The sequence below is a fragment of the Belonocnema kinseyi genome, chromosome 10 (assembly GCF_010883055.1).
Source record: "Belonocnema kinseyi isolate 2016_QV_RU_SX_M_011 chromosome 10, B_treatae_v1, whole genome shotgun sequence".
Taxonomy (NCBI): domain Eukaryota; kingdom Metazoa; phylum Arthropoda; class Insecta; order Hymenoptera; family Cynipidae; genus Belonocnema; species Belonocnema kinseyi.
Window position 1 is genome coordinate 4,245,967 of NC_046666.1, and position 19,216 is coordinate 4,265,182.

Consider the following 19,216-nt stretch of genomic DNA (forward strand, 5'->3'; position numbering starts at 1 on the left):
TAATTAAATTTAATTTAATTGATTGAAAATTTAATTGCATTTTTGAAAATTAAACTATTTTGTTAAAAATAACTTTTTTGGGTTGAAAATTGTTCTTTTTTAGTTGTAGTTTCATCTCCTCGGTGGAAAATTCACTTTTTTAAATTAAAAAATGTATTTTTTGTAGAATATTATTTTTTTATGGATTAATGTAACATTTTTTGATTAAAAATAAAAGTATTTCTTGGTTGTAAAATCCGTTATTACATTTCTCGTTGAGAATTAACCTTTTTTGGATAAAAAAATAACGATTTGGTTGAAAATGAATTGTTTTGTTGACATTTTTATTTTTATATCTGAAATCTACAAAAAACGTTTCGAATTTTCTGAAGAATCTTATGAAAATTACACTTATATAATATAAGAAACAAATTAGAGTAAATATTAATTTTTCGGTTAAGATTCATCACTTTCATTTAAAATTCATAAAAATTCATACCATATTTGGTTAACAAATTATATTTTTTATTTAGAAATCAGACTAATTATTTGAAAATTAATCTACTTTGTGAAAAATTCGCCTTTCTATTAGAAAATTAATCTCGATGGTTGAAAATAAATATATTTTTTTATACAAAATTCAACTATTCCAGTTCAAGATTCATCAGTTGTAGAAAGTTTTTTTTTTCAAGTTAATCTTCTTGTTTAAAATTTTTTTTTCGATTAAAAATTTTTTGTTTGTGTGTTAAAAAATGGAATATTACAGTAAAATATTGATCATTTTATTTTAAAATTTATCTTTTAGTTTGATAAAAAAATTATTTTGTTGAAAATCATGAAAAATGAAATATTTTTTTGGTAGAAAATTAATCTTATTAGTTAAAAATGTATCCTTTTGTTTGAAAATTGAACTGCTTGATGAAAGTTGAACTAGTTTGTTAAAAATTAAATTTGTTTTATTTTTTTTTTATTTTATGGTTGCAGCTTTATTTTTTAGGTGGAAAATTCATTTTTTAAAAATAAAAAATGTAATTTTTGTAGAAAATTATACTTTTTTGTTGATTTCAACTGTTTTTGATTAAAAAATAAAATATTTGGCGGGAATTTCATTTTTTTTTTAATTAATGAATTTGTTTGTTTTTTTTTGTAGAAAATTCATTTTGTATGCATTAATGTATCTTTTTTTGATTTAAAATAAAAAAATTTTTTGCGGTTGAAATATCAGTTTTTACATTTGTCGATGAGAATTAACCTTTTTTTGGATAAAAAAATAAGGATTTGGTTAAAAATGAATTGTTTTGTTGACATTTTGATTTTTATATCTGAAATCTACAAAAAACGTTTTGAATTTTCTGAAGAATCTTATGAAAATTACACTTATATAATATAAAAAACAAATGAAAGTAAATATTAATTTTTTGGTTGAAAATTCATCACTTTCATTTAAAATTCATAAAAATTCATACAATATTTGGAAAACAAATTATATTTTTTATTTAGAAATCAAACTAGTTATTTTAAAATTAATCTACTTTATGAAAAATTCGCCTTTCTTTTAGAAAATTTATCTTTTAGTTTGGTAATAAAATTATTTGGTTGAAAGTTATATTCTGTTTTTGATTAAAAAATGAAATATTTTTTGGCAGAAAATTAATCTTATTAGTTAAAAATGTACCCTTTTGGTTGAAAATTGAACTGCTTGATGAAAGTTGAACTAGTTTGTTAAAAATTAAATTTATTTTTTTTTATTTTATGGTTGCAGCTTTATCTTTTCGGTGGAAAATTCATTTTTTAAAAATAAAAATGTAATTTAATTTTTTTTTACTTTGGAACGCTCGAATAATGCGTAATTCAAAAATCTTTTACCTGAAAAAATCTCTATTTTAGATTTTTATTTTTAAGCTTATATTTTTAATTTAAAGAATTTTAACGTGCAGTCTTAAAGACTTAAACAATTGAAAATGAAAAACGTTTAAAGTTGCAAATTTGTGATAAACAGTTTTATTTTATGAAATGTAAATATAAATAAATAATTTTTAAAATAGGTTTCCAGATTCGTAATTAATTCGTAATTAAAGGTTTTTATTAAATTAAAAATATTGTTTCAGTCTAAATTATTCAATTTTTAACCCATTTAATGAAAAAAAATTCTGATTAAGAAAAAGGATAAATAATATTTAGCAATATTTGACTTATAATTTAAGACGACTAAATTGAAGCCAAATATTTAAAAGTAAACAATTTGAAACTCAAATGTTTGAAATAGAAAGCTTTAAATTGTTAAAATTTCGAAAAGCTTTTAACATTTTAACGTTACAATTTTTATTGTTCTACTTAATAAAATGTTTAATTTTAATGCGAAATTGTTGAATTTTGATGTATAAATAATAATTGAACACGTATTACTTTTAGAAAATGTTAAGTAATTTTAAGAGATATTTAGAAACTTTGAAAAGATTCAAAATTAATTTAAAACTTAGAATGATATCAAGTAATTTAAATGAAGTTTGTCAAAAAAATTTTCAGAACTTCTAAACATATTTTAAACTGAATAAAATTTTTCCTACGATTTTTAGAAAACCTTACAAAATTTTAAAAATCCTTAAATTCTTCCCGGGTCGTTTTTAATAATATTGGAATTCTCTTAAAATCTTTTTGAATATTCTTTAAAAATAATTTTTCAAAATGAAGAATCATTTTCAATTTTCCTAGGAATTAAAAAAAAAAGTTTTTATTTGTTTGGAGCCTTTCACAATTCTTAAAAAGCCTCTACATTTTGTGTAATAAACTGCAAAAATCTACATTTTGTTTTAACTTAGGTTGTGAGTATTTGCACTGAAATTTCTTTACGACTAACCAAATTTTTTCGGTAAACACACTTCCTTAAAATTATTTGAAATCATTTCAAGCTCTAAATTAATTTTTAATCTTTTTTGAAATTTCTAAATATCTCTTAAAATTACTCTAATTGTAGGACAAATTCAATTAATTTTTAAAGTTATTGAGAAGTTTTGAAAACATTTCAAAAATAAAGCTAAATTTGAACAAATTTAAAACTACTTCTAGATTTCTCAAGATTTTGAAATACAATTTAAGAGTTTTTCAATGATGCTTAAACTATTTAAAATGAAAATATTTTAAATTCTAATTTAAGAACTTTTAAGTTGAAAAAATCAAAGTTTTCAAATATTTATTGGCTTTATTAATAACTGAATAATATAATGTGGACCATTTTTAAATTTCATTGATTTATTCTTTAATTGAGAGTATTGAAAATGTTAACCTGGATTTATATTTTTGGAACTTAATCTAAATCTTTGAACTCCATAATTTACGAATGTTAAAAATTCAGAATTTTTTAGTTTAAATTTATTAAACTTGAAATTATTCAGTTGAAAAGTGTTAGTACGTTCCAGTTTATACGTGTAAATTATTGAACAATTCAGTAGAAAATTTTTGAAATTAAAAACTTTAATTTTAAAACTTAAAAATTCAAGAGTTCCACTTTGAATGTTTCAATTTATTGTCTATTTTTATTACTTGTACTTTTTTAATTTTAGATTTCGATTTTTAAAATTTTATTGGCCGGGAAAGAAATCTTAAAATACATTTAAAAAATGTTTTCATTTATTTTATGCCCTTGTTATGCATAAAAACGTTAGTCAACATCAACTCCTCAAAAATTAGGTAGTTCCGCGCTGCTGCCAAACTCTCGAGAATGGGCGGTTCGAAAAAAATAACAGTTTTAGATTCAGTATGAGTCTAGCAACCGGCTGAACTAGTATTATTTAAAAAAAATAAATTTTAACTATTTTTTTGTTGCAAAAAAACTGTGAAAATAAAACAACTTTTTTCGTTTTTGTTTTTTCAAAGCCATTTTGTTATTTTTGGATGTACGAGGGGTGTTCAAAAAGTAAGTTTCCCTGCTCCGGGAAAAAAGCAAAACACAATTTTAAGGTTAAAGTAACATATGTATTTATTGTTTGACTTATAATCTATTTTTCTACATAGTTTCCTTGGACTTGAATACATTTTTTATATCTGTCCTCAAGCTTTGACAAACCTTGTTTATAAAAATCCGTGCCCTGTTTTTTAAAGAATAATTTAATAAAGTCTTTCACTTCATCATTTGAATTGAAGTGATGGCCACCCAAATTTTCCTTTAACTTAGGAAAAAGAAAAAAGTCACTAGGTGCGAGATCTGGAGAGTAGGGTGGGTGATCAAAAATTTTCCATTTGAATTTTTCCAGTAAGGTTTGTGTTTCATCTGTAATGGCGGTTTTGTGGCGTGCCTGCACACTGCTCATCATGAACTTCTCCGCGTCCTTCGAGAAAATATGTACGCCACCGATGCATAATTTTGAAAACTCATGCATTTGTCACCATAAATATGCACTAATTCAGTGCGAATTTCGTTGCTATTTAGCCCTTTTGCAGTTAAAAATCGAATAACTGCAAGCAACTCACAAGTGGACACGTTTTTCACAGGTAGCTCCATGGTTTCCGAGCCGGTACTGTTGAAAAAAAATTTTTCGGCAGCTAAGACCGGTTCCACTCTTATCAGTATATCCTAAACTAAAACTGTATTCGGTTCCAGCTCGCTAGATGGCGCTGGGGCAAAACGGCAGACTAGGGAAACTTACTTTTTGAACATCCCTCGTATATAAGAAATCCTAGTTCAGCCCGTTGCTGAAGTCATACTGAATCTAAAACTGTTTAATTTTTTTTTTGGTTTCAGCCATCTTTTGACCCTGAAAATAGGGGCGAAAGTAGCATATATTTCCCGCAAACCGCATTTGCGGGGCGACAGTAAAATTAGCGGGGCGATAGTAAAAATGAGTCAATCAGAATTCTAGGGGCGGATAAAGCTATAGAAAAAAGCGTCGGACCTGCTTTTAAGGGCGAAAACGAGAAATAACTGCTGCTTTCGCCCCTTGTTGCACAATGTACGATTTTCTTCAAGCGTTTCAAAGTAGAATACTGCCTCAAATGATGCATTCCTCATTATTATAATTTTTAGGAGAACTATCTCTACTCGCGGTGGATCGAAAAATAGACTGCCACGACACACTAGCAATCATCCCAGCTGGCCACCTTATTCTCTCCCTGACTCGCTCAACCTATCAAACTCTCGGCCTCGAAGGAAAGCCGACCTACTTCGATCGCAAATTCCCCTCCCGCTACGGTAAGTTCTCCGAGGAAGTCTAAAACAAAACAAAAATCCCTCAAAATGCCAAAGAAGCATCAAGTGCCCAAGCTGCAAGATCTCGCCCTTCACTCAGTCGGCGAGTACGTGACCGACTTTGGCAAAAGCATCATCCATCCAGTCTGTACCCTCGCGAAAACCAATCCCGAGCTCTCTCTCTTGACTCTGCAAACCCTCATTCAGTCCATGAAACACCACCTAAATTCCAGCATCCCCTGGCATCTCTGCGACCAGCTCTCAATTCACATTCTCCGAGCGATCGCGAATCTCATCAACGAGATGAGAAACACCTACAGAAGGAGCTTCCTCTCCGAGGTGAATGTCGTCGTCTCCCTCACCGAAATTGTCATCCACGAGAACCTAAAGTCCATCGAGTTTGCCGCCTGGCCTAAAATAATGCGCCACCTCCTCTACAACAAACTCCACGAATTGCGCGGCCTTGAAGTTCTCGATCTTGGCTCGGGCTCAGCTGGCTGGAGAACCTCGGACATTGAAAAGATCATCATCGGCGCCGTCTCGATGATGAAGAATCTAGTCTCCTTTATTCTCTGCTTCGACTGCACCGACAATATCATTCTAGCTCTGACTCAGAATTGTCTCAAGCTTCAAAAACTAGATGTCACGGCTTCCGGATCTGTGACTGATCGCAGCATCCCGCCTCTGATGAAGTGTCACTATCTGCGCGAGATCAAACTCTTCCGAACGTCGGTCACGATTCCAGGATACGCGAATCTGCTTCTCGGACATCCGAATCTGGAAGATCTGGGCAGATACGACGAGTTGGGATATGTTTTAGAGTACATCCGGACGAAAATCGACAACTTCCAGCCCTTCTCGTTGCGAGCCTTCGAGAGTCGAAACGTCTCGGCTGATCACTTGTATCTCCTCGTTGAGATGTGTCCCTTCATCAGGAACTTTTCGATCTTGCGTGACGAGAGAATCGAGGATTTGAGCATTTTGGCATCGCTGAACGAGCTCAGGGAACTGAAGCTGCTCTCGTGCAGCTTTTACACGAACGGGGTGAACACATTGTTGAATTTGAAGGGGAGTCAGATTGTCAGTCTTCATCTAGAGCACGTGGACGAGATCGATTTGAGTGCTCTCGTTTGCATCAGTCAGTTTTGCCCCGGCATCAAAAGTCTGATATTTTATAACTGCGAGTTTCTGGAATTGACGAATAATCCGAGGAGACTGGCGGTGTCGCCTTTCAAACACTTGGAGCGAATCAAGTGCGCCTCGGAGTGTGCGAATATGCATCTGGAATATTTGCTGTCTCATTGTTTAAATGTGAAATTTATCCAGTTGGGATCGTCGACTGGAATTGATGATGCGACGATGCGTCGAGTTTTAATGAGGAATCCGATGTGTCAGTTGGAGGAATTGAAAATTTTGTACAGTGCTGATTTGTCAATGAAGACTGTCAAAATACTGATGCAGAATTGCAAGAATTTGAGAAGACTCTCGGAGCTGGAAAGCTGGCAAGGAATCACAATTGATGAGTTGGAACTTTTTCGAAGAGATTTGAGTTTAAATAATATAGATCTGGACACGAGTCCGACTTTGTCTCTAGCTTGAATTATTTTTATAAGAAAGATGGCGGAACTTTAGTTAAATTAAAGATCGAATTTTTTTACAAGATGATTCTATTTTTACGGAAATTTTTGTGTGAGAAAAGGAGAAGAGACTCATTTTTATCTGATGGAAAGATACCAGAAACCAGTGATATCTAGATATTTTTTACACGAAACATTTGTTTTCAAATGTTCAAACTTAGGAATGTTATTTATGCTTTTCATATTTTTATTTTTATTGTACACCTCGTAGAGTAGATCAAATAATGGTACGAGATGAACAATCTTTTTTTTTTTTACGAAATATCTTTTGTTTCATATTATTGAAAATGTTTTTGTATTTTTTTTCTGAAATTCGACTTTTTGTTTGCTTTTTTTTACCGGTGTAAAGTCGTGACACTTGATTTGAAAAAGGAATGTTTTACGCCGGGAAAGAAGAATTATGAACGCGTTAGAAATTGCTTGCAAGAAAATTTGAAGATTCCGTTCGATGTTGTCGTCGCTTGGGACCCACCAGGTAATATATTTTTGGATTTTTTGTTAAATTATAATTAGGGATCGTTCAAAAACTACGTCACACTTTCAATAAAAAATATAAAAATATAAATGCGAATAACAATTTTTTGAAACGCTTGAAAAAAAATTAAATTAGTGATTGAAATTATTAGTGAAAAGAATTCTTCTTTTTTTTCTTCTGTTTTCAAGAAACTTTCTCTATTTTTTTATTAATGTTTATGTTTTTGGTTCAGAATTCATCCCTTTAGGTTAAAAATTCTACTATTTAGTTAAAGATTGAACTATTTTCTTGAAAAATCGATTTTTTTTGCAATTAATTTTTATAATAGAATTTTTAACAATTTCATTTATGGTTTAAAATATATCTTTTTTATATGAAAATTCATCTAATGCGTTAAAAGTTAAACTATTTTTTTTAAATTCATTTTTTTGTTGTTGAATATTATCATTATAAGTAGTTGAAAATTCGTTTTTTTAATTGAAAAATGAACTATTCCATTCTTGATAAAAAAGTTCCTTTTTTCAGTTAAAAATTTTACTACTTTTTGGTTGAAAATGTATCTTTTAGTTGGAAATTCAACTCCTTGGTTAAAAGTTGAACTATTTTTTTTAAATTCTCTTTTTAATGAATATTTATCAATTTAAGTTGTTGAGAATTCATTTTTTTAAACTGAATATTTAACTATTCCATTCTTGCTACAAAAATTATCACTTCAAGTTGAAAATTCTACTATTTGGTTGAAAATTAAACTATTTTTTTGAAAATTCGTTTTTTTTGGTTGATAATTAATTTTTATTATGGAAATTTCAACTATTTCTTTTTTGGTTGAAAATTGGTCTTTTTGGCAGAAAATTATTCTGTTTTGTTTGAAGATTTCATCTTTTTGAATCACATTTAATTGTCTCATTTTAAATATTAATCGATTTGGTTGAGAATTCGTCTTTTGCCTAAAAATTATTTTTTTTTGCAGCAAAATTAATTTTTTAACTGAAGATTGAACTATTCCAGTTCTGGTTAAAAATGTTCAAAATTTCTCTTTTTGGTAGAAAATTAATTTTTTTTTATTGAAGATTCATATTTTTGAATAAAATTTAATCTTCTCATTTAAAAAATTCATCGATTTAGTTGAGAACTCGTCTTTTTTGCCTAAAAATTCATTTTTTTTAAGGAAAATTAACTTTTTTAACTGAAAATTGAACTATTCCATTTCTGGTTAAAAATGTTGAAAATTTCTCTTTTTGGTAGAAAATTAATTTTTTTTATTGAAGATTCATATTTTTGAATAAAATTTAATCTTCTCTTTTTAAAAATTCATCTACTTGGTTGAGAATTCATCTTTTTGGTTGGAAATTCACTTTTTTGTTGCACAAAAATTAATTTTTTAACTTAAATTTGAACTATTCTATTTCTGGTTAAAAATGTTCAAAATTTCTCTTTTTGGTAGAAAATTAATTTTTTTTTTATTGAAGATTCATATTTTTGAATAAAATTTAATCTTCTCATTTAAAAAATTTATCGATTTGGTTGAGAACTCGTCTTTTTTGCCTAAAAATTCTTTTTTTTTTAAGGAAAATTAACTGTTTTAACTGAAAATTGAACTATTCCATTTCTGGTTAAAAATGTTGAAAATTTCTTTTTTTGGTAGAAAATTAATTTTTTTTATTGAAGATTCATATTTTTGAATAAAATTTAATCTTCTCATTTAAAAAATTCATCTACTTGGTTGAGAATTCATCTTTTTGTTTGGAAATTCACTTTTTTGTTGCACAAAAATTAATTTTTTTAACTGGAAATTGAACTATTCCATTTCTGGTTAAAAATGTTAAAAATTTCTCTTTTTGGTAGAAAATTAATTTTTTTTATTGAAGATTCATATTTTTGAATAAAATTTAATCTTTTCATATAAAAAATTTCATCTATTTGGATGAAAATTAATCTTTTTTGGTTTAATATAACTGTTTTTGATTGAAAATTAAAATCTGTTTTTGGTTGAGGATTCAACTATTTGCAACACTAATAGTACATTTTTTTCTCGAGAATTCATCTTTTTTGGTTGAAAATTAGTTTTTTTTTTTTGTTTAAAATTTTTTATAACGGAAAATTTAATGTCTATTTTTTGTTAAAAGATAATACATTTTATTTAAAAATTCGTGTTTTTTACATGGAAATTCGTCTTTTTGGTTGAAAACTCTTTTTTTTTTTTTTTATTAAAACTCAATCTTCTTAGTTGAAAAATGTATTTAGGTATATTTATTTGAAAATTCAACTACACAATTAAAAGGTGAACTACTGTTTTAAAATTAATTTTTCTTTTGAATCGTCACTTTAATTCAAGATTTAACTACTTTGTTAAAAAATTTTGTTTTTGTTTGAATATTAATTTTTTAACTGAAAAATGAACTTTTCCTTATTTTAGCGAAAATTGATCGCTTTAATTTTTTATGGAAAATTTAACTAATTGGCTCAACTGAATAATTTGTTAATAATTTATTTTTAGTTAAAGATCCATTTCTTTATTTAAAAATTTAAGTATTTTCTTGAATATTCCTTTGTTGGTGTTCTTGAAAATCAATTTTTTGATCTGAAAATTGAACTATTCCCTTTTTGGTTGAAATATGATCGATTTTATTTTAAAATACAATTCTTTGGTTGCAAATGAATTTTTTTGTTAAACATTCATATCTTCGGATTAAAAAATAAACTGTTATGTAGAAAAATCGTTAAAAATTCAACTGTTTTTTAGAGAATATGCCTTTTGCTTTAAAAAATTCTACAATTTTCTTTAAAAAATGTTTTTCCCTTGAATAAAAAATCTTTTTTGGATGAAAATTCACCTCTTTTGGTAGAAATTGAATCTTTTTTTGGTTTAGAGTTCGACTATTTTGTTGAAGATTCGATTTTTTGGTTGAATTCAACTGCTTTTATTTAAAATAAAAATATTTGTCGGTTACAAATCAACTATTACATTTTTCGATGAGAATTAAGTTGCAAAATAATCTTCGTAAGTTAAAAGTCCACCCATTTGGTTAAAATTTCAAATATTTATGTTGAAAATTCGTCCCTGCCGCTTAAAATTTTAACTATTTGATTGCAAATTCAACCTCTGCTTTGATAATTAATTTGTATTGTTGAAAATGCAACTATTTTGTTAGAGTCATCTTTTTTTCTGAAAATTCAACTCTTTTTTGCAAAATCGTCTTTTTGAATACAAAAATTGTCCCTTCTGGATATAAAATTCATCTTTTTTGGTATAGAAACTAAATTTTTTTGGTTGAAAATTCAACTGTTTTCTTAAGAATGCAATATATTCTTGATTAATTTTATCAAAAATATTTATCCCCTATTTTCTTTTTTATTTTAGTCGTTTACCAAATGAAATTGAAAAAAATAGACTTGAAAAGGGAAGGGGTGGAAATTTTTTGTAAATAGAGTGACGTTTTTTTTGAAAATCCTTAATGGATTTTTTTTAATTATTGAAAAATTGCAGAAGAAAAGCTGTGTCCATCGTCGGTAGCGGCGTGGTTCAATAATCGAGGATATGAAGTCTCGCTCTGTCGCCAAAATTTTATTCATAGGTCGAGATATTCAGTCGATGTGCCAGTTGTTGATGATTCTTGTGATCATGAGATGGTTTTTGAATGGCTTGGAGTTTTCAGTATCGATGGAAACTTGTGAGTTTAAGTTTAATATTTATTTCCCCCTTTATTTTAAAAAATAAAAAATAGATAAAATGAAATAAATAAATAAAATGATCAATATTTAAATTCTTCTTTAACGAGCAACAATTAAATTAACCAAAGATAATCTTGGAACTTAAAAAAATCGAAGTTAAAATTTGGTCAAGACAATCTTAAATTTCTCAATTCAATTTTCTTTTTTAAAAATAAAAGAAGGAGTCGGCGGTTTCTTCTTTTTTTCTCCTCTTTTTATTTATTCTTATTTAAATTCATATTTATTGATAATTAAATTTGAATGCTTGACTTTGGGGATTAAGTGTAAAATTAAATTGAATAAGATTAATGATTTTAAAAAACGAAATTCAGAATGAATACAGAATTCTTTTTTAAAGTCCAATATTTAAATTTAACTACGAAATTCTTGTAAATTAAAAAAAAAGAGATTAGAACGATCAAAATTGGACATTTAAATAAAAAAATAAAATAAAAAAAGAGGAAAGAAATTTAAATTCTTCTTTAACGTCCAATATTCAAATTGAACTAAGAAATTCGTGGAAATTAAAAAAAAAACAAGAATTTAATAATAAAATTTAAACAACACTATCTTAAATTTCGCAATTCAAAATTTGTTTAAATTAAGAAAAGAGGGCTCAAAATTTTTTTCTGTTTTTTTCCTCTTTTTGTTTATTAATTTTTTTAATTTGAATACATCATTAGATTTTTTAAAATTTTTAATAATTTCGCAAGGAAATTTCAATGCTGGGTTTAGAGAATAAATTTAAGATTAAATTTTTACTATGAATTTTTGTTTAAACTTAAAAAATCCAAGAGTCAAATGATCAAATTTGTATAACACCCTCTTGAATGTGTTTATTTAAATTTAAAAAACCAAAATAAAAAAAAACTAAAGAAAAAGTAGGCAACTTCCAAATTAAATTAAAATCAGAATAAATTAAAATTTTAATTCTTTTTTAACAGCATTCAAATTTAATTAATAAATTCATGGAAACTAAAAAAAAACAAGAATCCAACAATGAAATTTGGAAAACAAACTCTAGAATGTTTTAATTAAAATAAAAAAAATAATAAAAAGGCATTTGGAGGTTGATTTTATCGGTCCTATTTTTATTTTGAATCAATAAATTAAAAATTGTGTCCAAATTTGATCCTTGAATTTTTTATTTTAATTTCCAAGAATTTTAAAATTAAATTTGAATGCTGGAATCGGAGATTAAATGTAAGATTAAATTAAATTAAGTATTAAAGATTTTAAGATATTAAATTGAGAATAAATCGAAATTTGAATTATTCTGTAACGTCTAATATTTTTATTTTAACTAATTCGAATTACAAAACAAAATAAATAAATAAAACAGAGGGTTTTAAAGATTATTGTGAAATAATAAATAAAAAAAGATGTATTTATGAGTTTTTTGCTTCCTTTTTATTTCCTCTTTTATTTTTCTATTTAAATTTAGAAATTTAAGAATGTGTTATCCCATTCAGATTGTTGAATTTTTAATTTTTATAAGTTCGAAGAATTTCGCAATTAAATTTCAATGCTGGAATTGGAGTTTAAATGTAAGATTAAATTTAATTTATGATTAAAGATTTTTAGAAATGAAATTCGGAATAAATACAAATTTGAATAATTTTTTAACGTCGAAAATTCAAATTTAACTACAATTTCTTGGAAATTAAACAAGGAAAAAAATCGAACGTTTAAATTTGGATAGCACCCTCTCGAATTTCTTTATTTAAATAAAAAAATATTGACAAAAAATAAATCCTCTTTTATTTATTTATTTTGTTTTGAGATTGAGAAATTTTAAAGTGTGTTATCGTTGGATTTTTAGTTTTTATGAGTCTTTGATTATAAGTATTTAAATTAAAAATGAAAAATGTTAAGAAATTAAATTGAGAATAAATCTAAATTTACTTTCTTTTAAGGTTTTACAATTTGATTTAAACTATGACATTCTCAGAATAAAAAAAAAACAAACCAAGAAGCGATCTTTAAATTTGGAAAAACACTCTCAAATTTAATATCTTTATTCAAATTAAAAATTAAAAAATAAAGACGAAAGAAAAAAAGCCAACCTCCAAAATAGAATAAGCTAAAATTAAATCTAAATTTCAACATTTTTTAAAAATAGAATATTTAAATTTAAGCAACAAATTGTTGGAAATTAAAAAAAAACAAGAATTCAGCAATAAAGTTTAAGCAATAAAATCTTAAATGTCAAAATTCAAATTTTAAAAAATTAAATTAAAAAAGAATTGGCAGGCTTCTTTCTTTTTCTGTTCTTATTTTATTTTTGTTTTAATTTGCTTAAGAAATTTAAGAGCGTATTCACCAAATTTAATAAATAGATTTTTGACTTTTTTAATTTCCAAAAATTTTGCAATTAAATTTGAATGATTTTTTGGTGATTAAATTTAAAATGAAACATTTTAAGAATTTAAATTCGGAAATAAATCAAAATCTTAATTCTTCGTTCACGTACAAAATTCAAATTAAAAAATATATATATTTAAAAACAGGGATTTGAAGATTTTTTTTACTCTGTTTTATTTTGAATTTAGAAATTTAAGACTGTGTTATTCAAATTTGATCGTTAGATTTTTAGTTTTTATAAATTCAGAATAAGTCCAAATTTAAATTCTTGAAACGTTTTAAAATTTGATTTGTAATATGAAATTCTTATAAATGAAAAAAGTCAAAAATCCAACGATCAAGTTTGGATAAAACCCTTTTAAACATCTTTATTAAAATTAAAAAGTAAAAATTAAATAAAAACCATGGATTCGAAGGTTTCTTTATTTCTCTTTTCTCTTTTTTTGTATTTTGAATTTAGAAATTTAAGAGTGTACTGTCCAAATTTCATCTAAGATTTTTTTTTTAATTTTCAAGAATTTTGTAATTAAATTTTAATTCTGGATTTGGAGATTAAATTAATATAGAATTATAATAAAACAATATTTGTATTGACTCTCGAAATTCTTGGAATTTAAAAAAAAAGAAAAAGAAAACAACAATCCAAAGATCAAATTTGAGGAACAAAATTTTAAATTTCTCAATTGAAATTAAAAATCTAAAATGAAAAAGAGGAAAGAAAAAAAGGGATTCTTTTTTTTAATTATTTCAAAAAATAGCGTAAAATGGTAAAATAAAACCAGTTTTTTTTATTTCCAAGGATTTAAGAATTTAATTAAAATATTGGATTTTGAGATTAAATTTAAAATTAAAGATGTTAAGAACTGAATTTAAGAATAAATTGAAATTAAAATTTTTTCTCATGTATTAAAATTTAGTTTGAACTATGAAATTCTTCAAAGTTACGAAAGTCAAAAATTGAACGTTCAAATTTGGATAACACCCTCTAAAATGTCTTTATTAACCAAACAAAAACAGATAAAAGAAAGAGAAGGATCTCCAAATTAAATTAAACTAAAAAAAAAATCAAAATTTAAATTCTTCTTTCGTCAACCAAATCTTAAATGACACAGTTGAAAAATTAAAAAAAAAATTTAAAAACTTTCTGATAGGTAGGTGTCTTTCTTTTATCTTTTTTCCTTTTATTTGGAATTTAGAAATTTAAGAGTTTATTGTGCAAATTTGATCGTTAGATTTTTAGTTTTTTTTTTAATTTTCAAGAATTTTGCGATTAAATTTAAATAACGGATTTGGAAATTAAATTAACATAGAATCATAATACAATAATATTTCGATTGATACACGAAATTATTCGAATTAAAATAAAATATTTTTAAAAAACAAGAATCCAAAGAATAACTTTGAGGAACAAACTTAAACTTCTCAATTCAAATTGAAAACAAATACAAAAAGAGGAATGTTAACCAAGAGATTCTTTTTTTCATTCTTTCAAAAAATAGCGTAAAATAGTATGAGTTTTTTCAATTTCCAAGAATTTCGAAATAAAATTAGAATATTGGATTTAGAGATTAAATTTGAAATTAAAGATATTGATAAATGAATTTAGGAATAAATTTAAATTTAAATTATTTTTCCTTATGTCTTTATTAAAAAAAAGAAGTCGATTTCCAAATGAAATAAAACTCAAAATAAATAAAAATTTAAATTCTTTTATAACGTATAATATTAAAATTTCACCAGGAAATTGTTTGCAATTTGAAGAAAAAAAAGAATACAACAATCAAGTTTTGTCAACCAAATCTTAAATGACACAATTCAATTTAAAAAAAAAAATTAAAAAACGTTTTCGCAGGTTTTTTCTTTTATTTTTTATTGGGATTCAGAAATTTAAGAGTTTATTGTCCACATTTGGTTTTAGATTTTTGCTTTTTTTTTAATTTGTAAGAATTTAGTAATTAAATTTCAATTTCGAATTTGGAGATTAAATTAACATACAATTATAATAGAATAATATTTTGATGACACACGAAATTATTGGAAAGTAAAAAAACAAAAAATAAAATTTGGTGAAGAAACTCTTAAATTTCTCAATTCAAATTTAAAAAACCAAAATACAAAAAGAGAAAAGAAAAATAAGGGATTCTTTTTTATTAATTTTTTAAAAAAATATCGTAACATGATCAAATAAAAACAGTGTTTTTTCCAATTCCAAGAATTTATAAATTAAATTAGAATACTCTATTTTGAGATTAAATTTGAAATTAAAGATGTTCAGAAACTAACGTAAGAATAAATTCAAATTTAAGTTAATTTTTCTTATGTCTTAAAATTTAATTTGAACTATGAAATTCTCGAAAGTTACAAAAGTAACAAAAATAAAAAAAATGAACGAAAGAGAAGGCGATCTATAAATTAAATTAAACTCAAAATAAATAAAAATTTAAATTCTTTTTTAACGTATAATATTAATAATAATAATACTGATTCCACAAATTTTGCAACTAAATTTAAATATCGAATTTGTTGATTAAATTAACAAATAAAATTAATAAAAGTAACGAGAATGAAAATATTTTACCGAGAAATAAATTCTCTGAGAATTTCAGAATTTATTTTAATTAATTGAACATTGCTTTTTTTTGTTAACTATTCGGTTGAAAATTCAACTTTTTTTTTTAAAGTTTGTCTTTTTTATTTTAAAGTTTACCTGCTTTAGCAGAAATTAAATCTTTTTTGATAAAAATGCAACTGTTTGGTTAGAAATTAAACTATTATACTATTTTCTTGAAAACCTAACTATTTCGTAGAAAATTTACTTGTTTAAAATTTATATTTCGGTGTTGAAAAATGAACTGAAATATTTTCTAGATGAAAGTTCTACTTTCAAAAAAAATTTTGTTACAAATTCATCTGTCTCAATATAAAATTGATCTTTTTCGGATAAAAATGAAACTGTTTGGTAAAGAATAAAACTATTTAGTTAAAAATTCATCCTTTTTGGTTGAAAAAATTCGTCTTTTGGGATTGAAAATTCAATTTTTTTTCTAGAAACTTATTTTTTTGTTACAAAAATTCCATTTTTGATGTTACTGAGTTAACTGAAATCTTTTTTGGATGTAAACTCAAATTTTTTGTAATAAAAAATTCTTCTGCTTTAAGATAAATTTTACATTTTTTGATAAAAATGCAACTATTTGCTAGAGAAATCAACAATTTTTTTGATAGAAAATGATTCTTTGTTAAAAAATTCATAGTTTAATCGTGAAAACTCAACTCTTTTTCAACCGAAAATTCAACTGTTTTTTTGAAAATTTATCTTTTTGATTTAAAACTTCATCTGTTATAAAAGAAATTTCATTTTTTTGTATGAAAATGCAACTTTTTGGTTAAAAATCGGTCTTCTTTGCTTGATAATTCAACTAATTTGTTTTAAACATTTGGTTGAATCCCTTTGTTAAGAAGTCACTTTTTTTGTTAAAGATTTATATTTCAAGTTGAAAAGTTATCTCGGTGGTTAAAATTTTAATTATCTTGTTATAAATTAATCTTTTTTAATTGAAAAATCAACTACTTGGGTCAAAGTTAATCTACATTGTGAAATTTTTTTATTGAAGGCTTATGTCTGGTTTGAAAATTTAACTGTTTATTGGAACTTTTCCATTTTTTAAAGATTGATATTTTTTAATTAAAAATTCGCGTTTTTCTTTGTAAAACAATTATTTTTTAGTTTGAAACATCCTTTTTTTGCGTAAAATTGATCAGTTTCGTGTAAAATTAATTTTTTGTTGAACAGTCATATTTTTTGTTTGAAAATTGAATTTTTAAAAAGAAAATGTGTCTTCTCGTTTGAAGGTTCAATAATTTAGATAAACTTTTATTTATTTTTTGAGTAAAACATCTTTATTTGTTGGAAATTTGTCTTTTTGGGTTTAAAAGTCTTTTCTTTTGTTGTATAAATTTTATTCTTTTTTTATTAAAATATAAATTATGACACTTTTTCATTGGTCATATGTTTTTTATAGCTTGAAGATTTAACTATTATGTTAAAAATTCAATTATTTTTTTAAAAATTCCAGTATTTTGTTAAAGAGTTATCTTTTAAAGTAGAAAAAACTTTTTTTAAAAAATAAATTAATACATTTGAAAATTTTAAATTTGTATATGAAATACTGTAATTTCTGAATGCCTGAGCTAGGAAATAATTTATGTTCAACCGCTGATATAACCTGAACAATAAAAATATTGTTAAAAATCTTAAATTCTTTTAAATTCTCCTCAATTCTGTCATATTTTTAGTTATATAACCTTTAATTAAATTCTCGGGAATTTAAGAATTCTACAATTGACATACGAAATTCTTGGAAATTAAATAACCGATCTAAAAAAAGTGGTAAGAAAAATAAGGCGTTTTTTTTTAATTCTTTCAAAAAATAGCGTAAAATGGTCAGATAAATCCTGATTTTTTTCCAATTTCCAATAATTTCGAAATTAAATTAGAATACTGGATTTATTAAAAAAAAAAATAAAGAAAGAAAAAGGAGGTCATCCTCCAATTAAATTAAACTGAAAATAAATCAAACTTTTAAATCAAATTTAAGTAAGAAATTGTTTACAATTTGAAGAAAAACAAGAATTTAACAATCAAGTTTAGCAAACTAAATCTTAAATGACTCAATTCTAATTTAAAAAATAATAATAATTAAAAAATGAGTTTGAAGGTTTTTTCTTTTATTTAAAATTTATCAGTTTAACAGTTTATTGTCAAAATTTGATCATTAGATTTTTAGTTTTTTTAATTTCCAAGAATTTTGCAATTAAATTTGATTATCGGATTTGATGATTAAATTAAAACACAATTTTAATACAATAATATTTCAATGACACACGAAATTCTTGGAATTAAAAAAAACAAAAAACAAGAATCCTATAATCAAGTTTGGACAAGACGATCCTAAATGTCGCAATGCAAAATTTAAGATAAAAAATACATAAAAAACAGAGAATCGCAGATTTCTTTCTTTTTCTTTATTTTTTTTTTTAATTTCCAAGAATTTTGTAATTAAATTTAAATATCGGATTTGGAGATTAAATTAACATACAATTATAATACAATAATACTTTCATTGACACACGAAATTCTTGGAAATTAAAAAAAAAACGAATCCAAAGATTAAATTTTGAGAAGAAACTCTTAAATTTTTCAATTTAAATTAAAAAACCTAAATACAAAAAGAGGAAACAAAAATAAGGGATTATTTTTTATTAATTCTTTCAAAAAATAGCGTAAAATGGAAAGATCAAACCAGGCTTTTTTTCAATTTCCAAGAATTTCGAAATTCAATTTTTTTTATGTCTTAAAATTTAATTTGAATTATGAAATTCTCGAAAGTTACAAAAGTCAAAAATGGAACGTTCAAATTTGGATAACACCCTCTAAAATATTTTTATTAAAAAAAATTTAAAAACGTTTTCGAAGTTTTCCTTCTTTATCTTTTATCTTTTTTTTTAATTTAAAAATTTAAGAGTTTATTTTCCAAATTTTATCTTAAATTTTTATTTATTTTTTTATTTTTAAGAATTTAGTAATTAAGTTTGAATTTCGAATTTGGAGATTAAATTAACATACAATTATAATACAATAATACTTTCATTGACACACGAAATTCTTGGAAATTAAAAAAAAAACGAAGTCAAAGATTAAATTTGAAGAAGAAACACTTAGATTTCCTTTATTAAAATTAAAAAACCAAAATACAAAAAGAGGACAGAAAAATAACGGATTCTTTTTTATTAATTCTTTCAAAAAATAGCGTAAAATGGTAAGATAAAACCAATTTTTTTTTCAATTTCCAAGAATTTCTAAATTAA

At 24.5% G+C, this 19,216-nt stretch overlaps 2 protein-coding genes across 2 annotated transcripts in view; both read left to right on the plus strand.

Moving 5' to 3' along the window:
* Nucleotides 1-19,216, plus strand: part of LOC117181904 (ribonuclease P protein subunit p40-like) — a 34,267-nt gene that overhangs the window by 4,884 nt on the left and 10,167 nt on the right. Inside the window, exons 3-5 of the mRNA XM_033374923.1 lie at nucleotides 5,000-5,164; nucleotides 7,148-7,273; nucleotides 10,761-10,944. Coding sequence (XP_033230814.1) covers nucleotides 5,000-5,164; nucleotides 7,148-7,273; nucleotides 10,761-10,944 — 475 coding nt within the window. The remainder of the gene's footprint in view (nucleotides 1-4,999; nucleotides 5,165-7,147; nucleotides 7,274-10,760; nucleotides 10,945-19,216) is intronic.
* LOC117181902 (SCF E3 ubiquitin ligase complex F-box protein grrA-like) lies at nucleotides 5,152-7,211 on the plus strand. Its single transcript, XM_033374922.1, has one exon. The coding sequence runs from the start codon at nucleotides 5,210-5,212 to the stop codon at nucleotides 6,758-6,760; it is 1,551 nt and encodes a 516-aa protein (XP_033230813.1). The 5' UTR covers nucleotides 5,152-5,209; the 3' UTR covers nucleotides 6,761-7,211.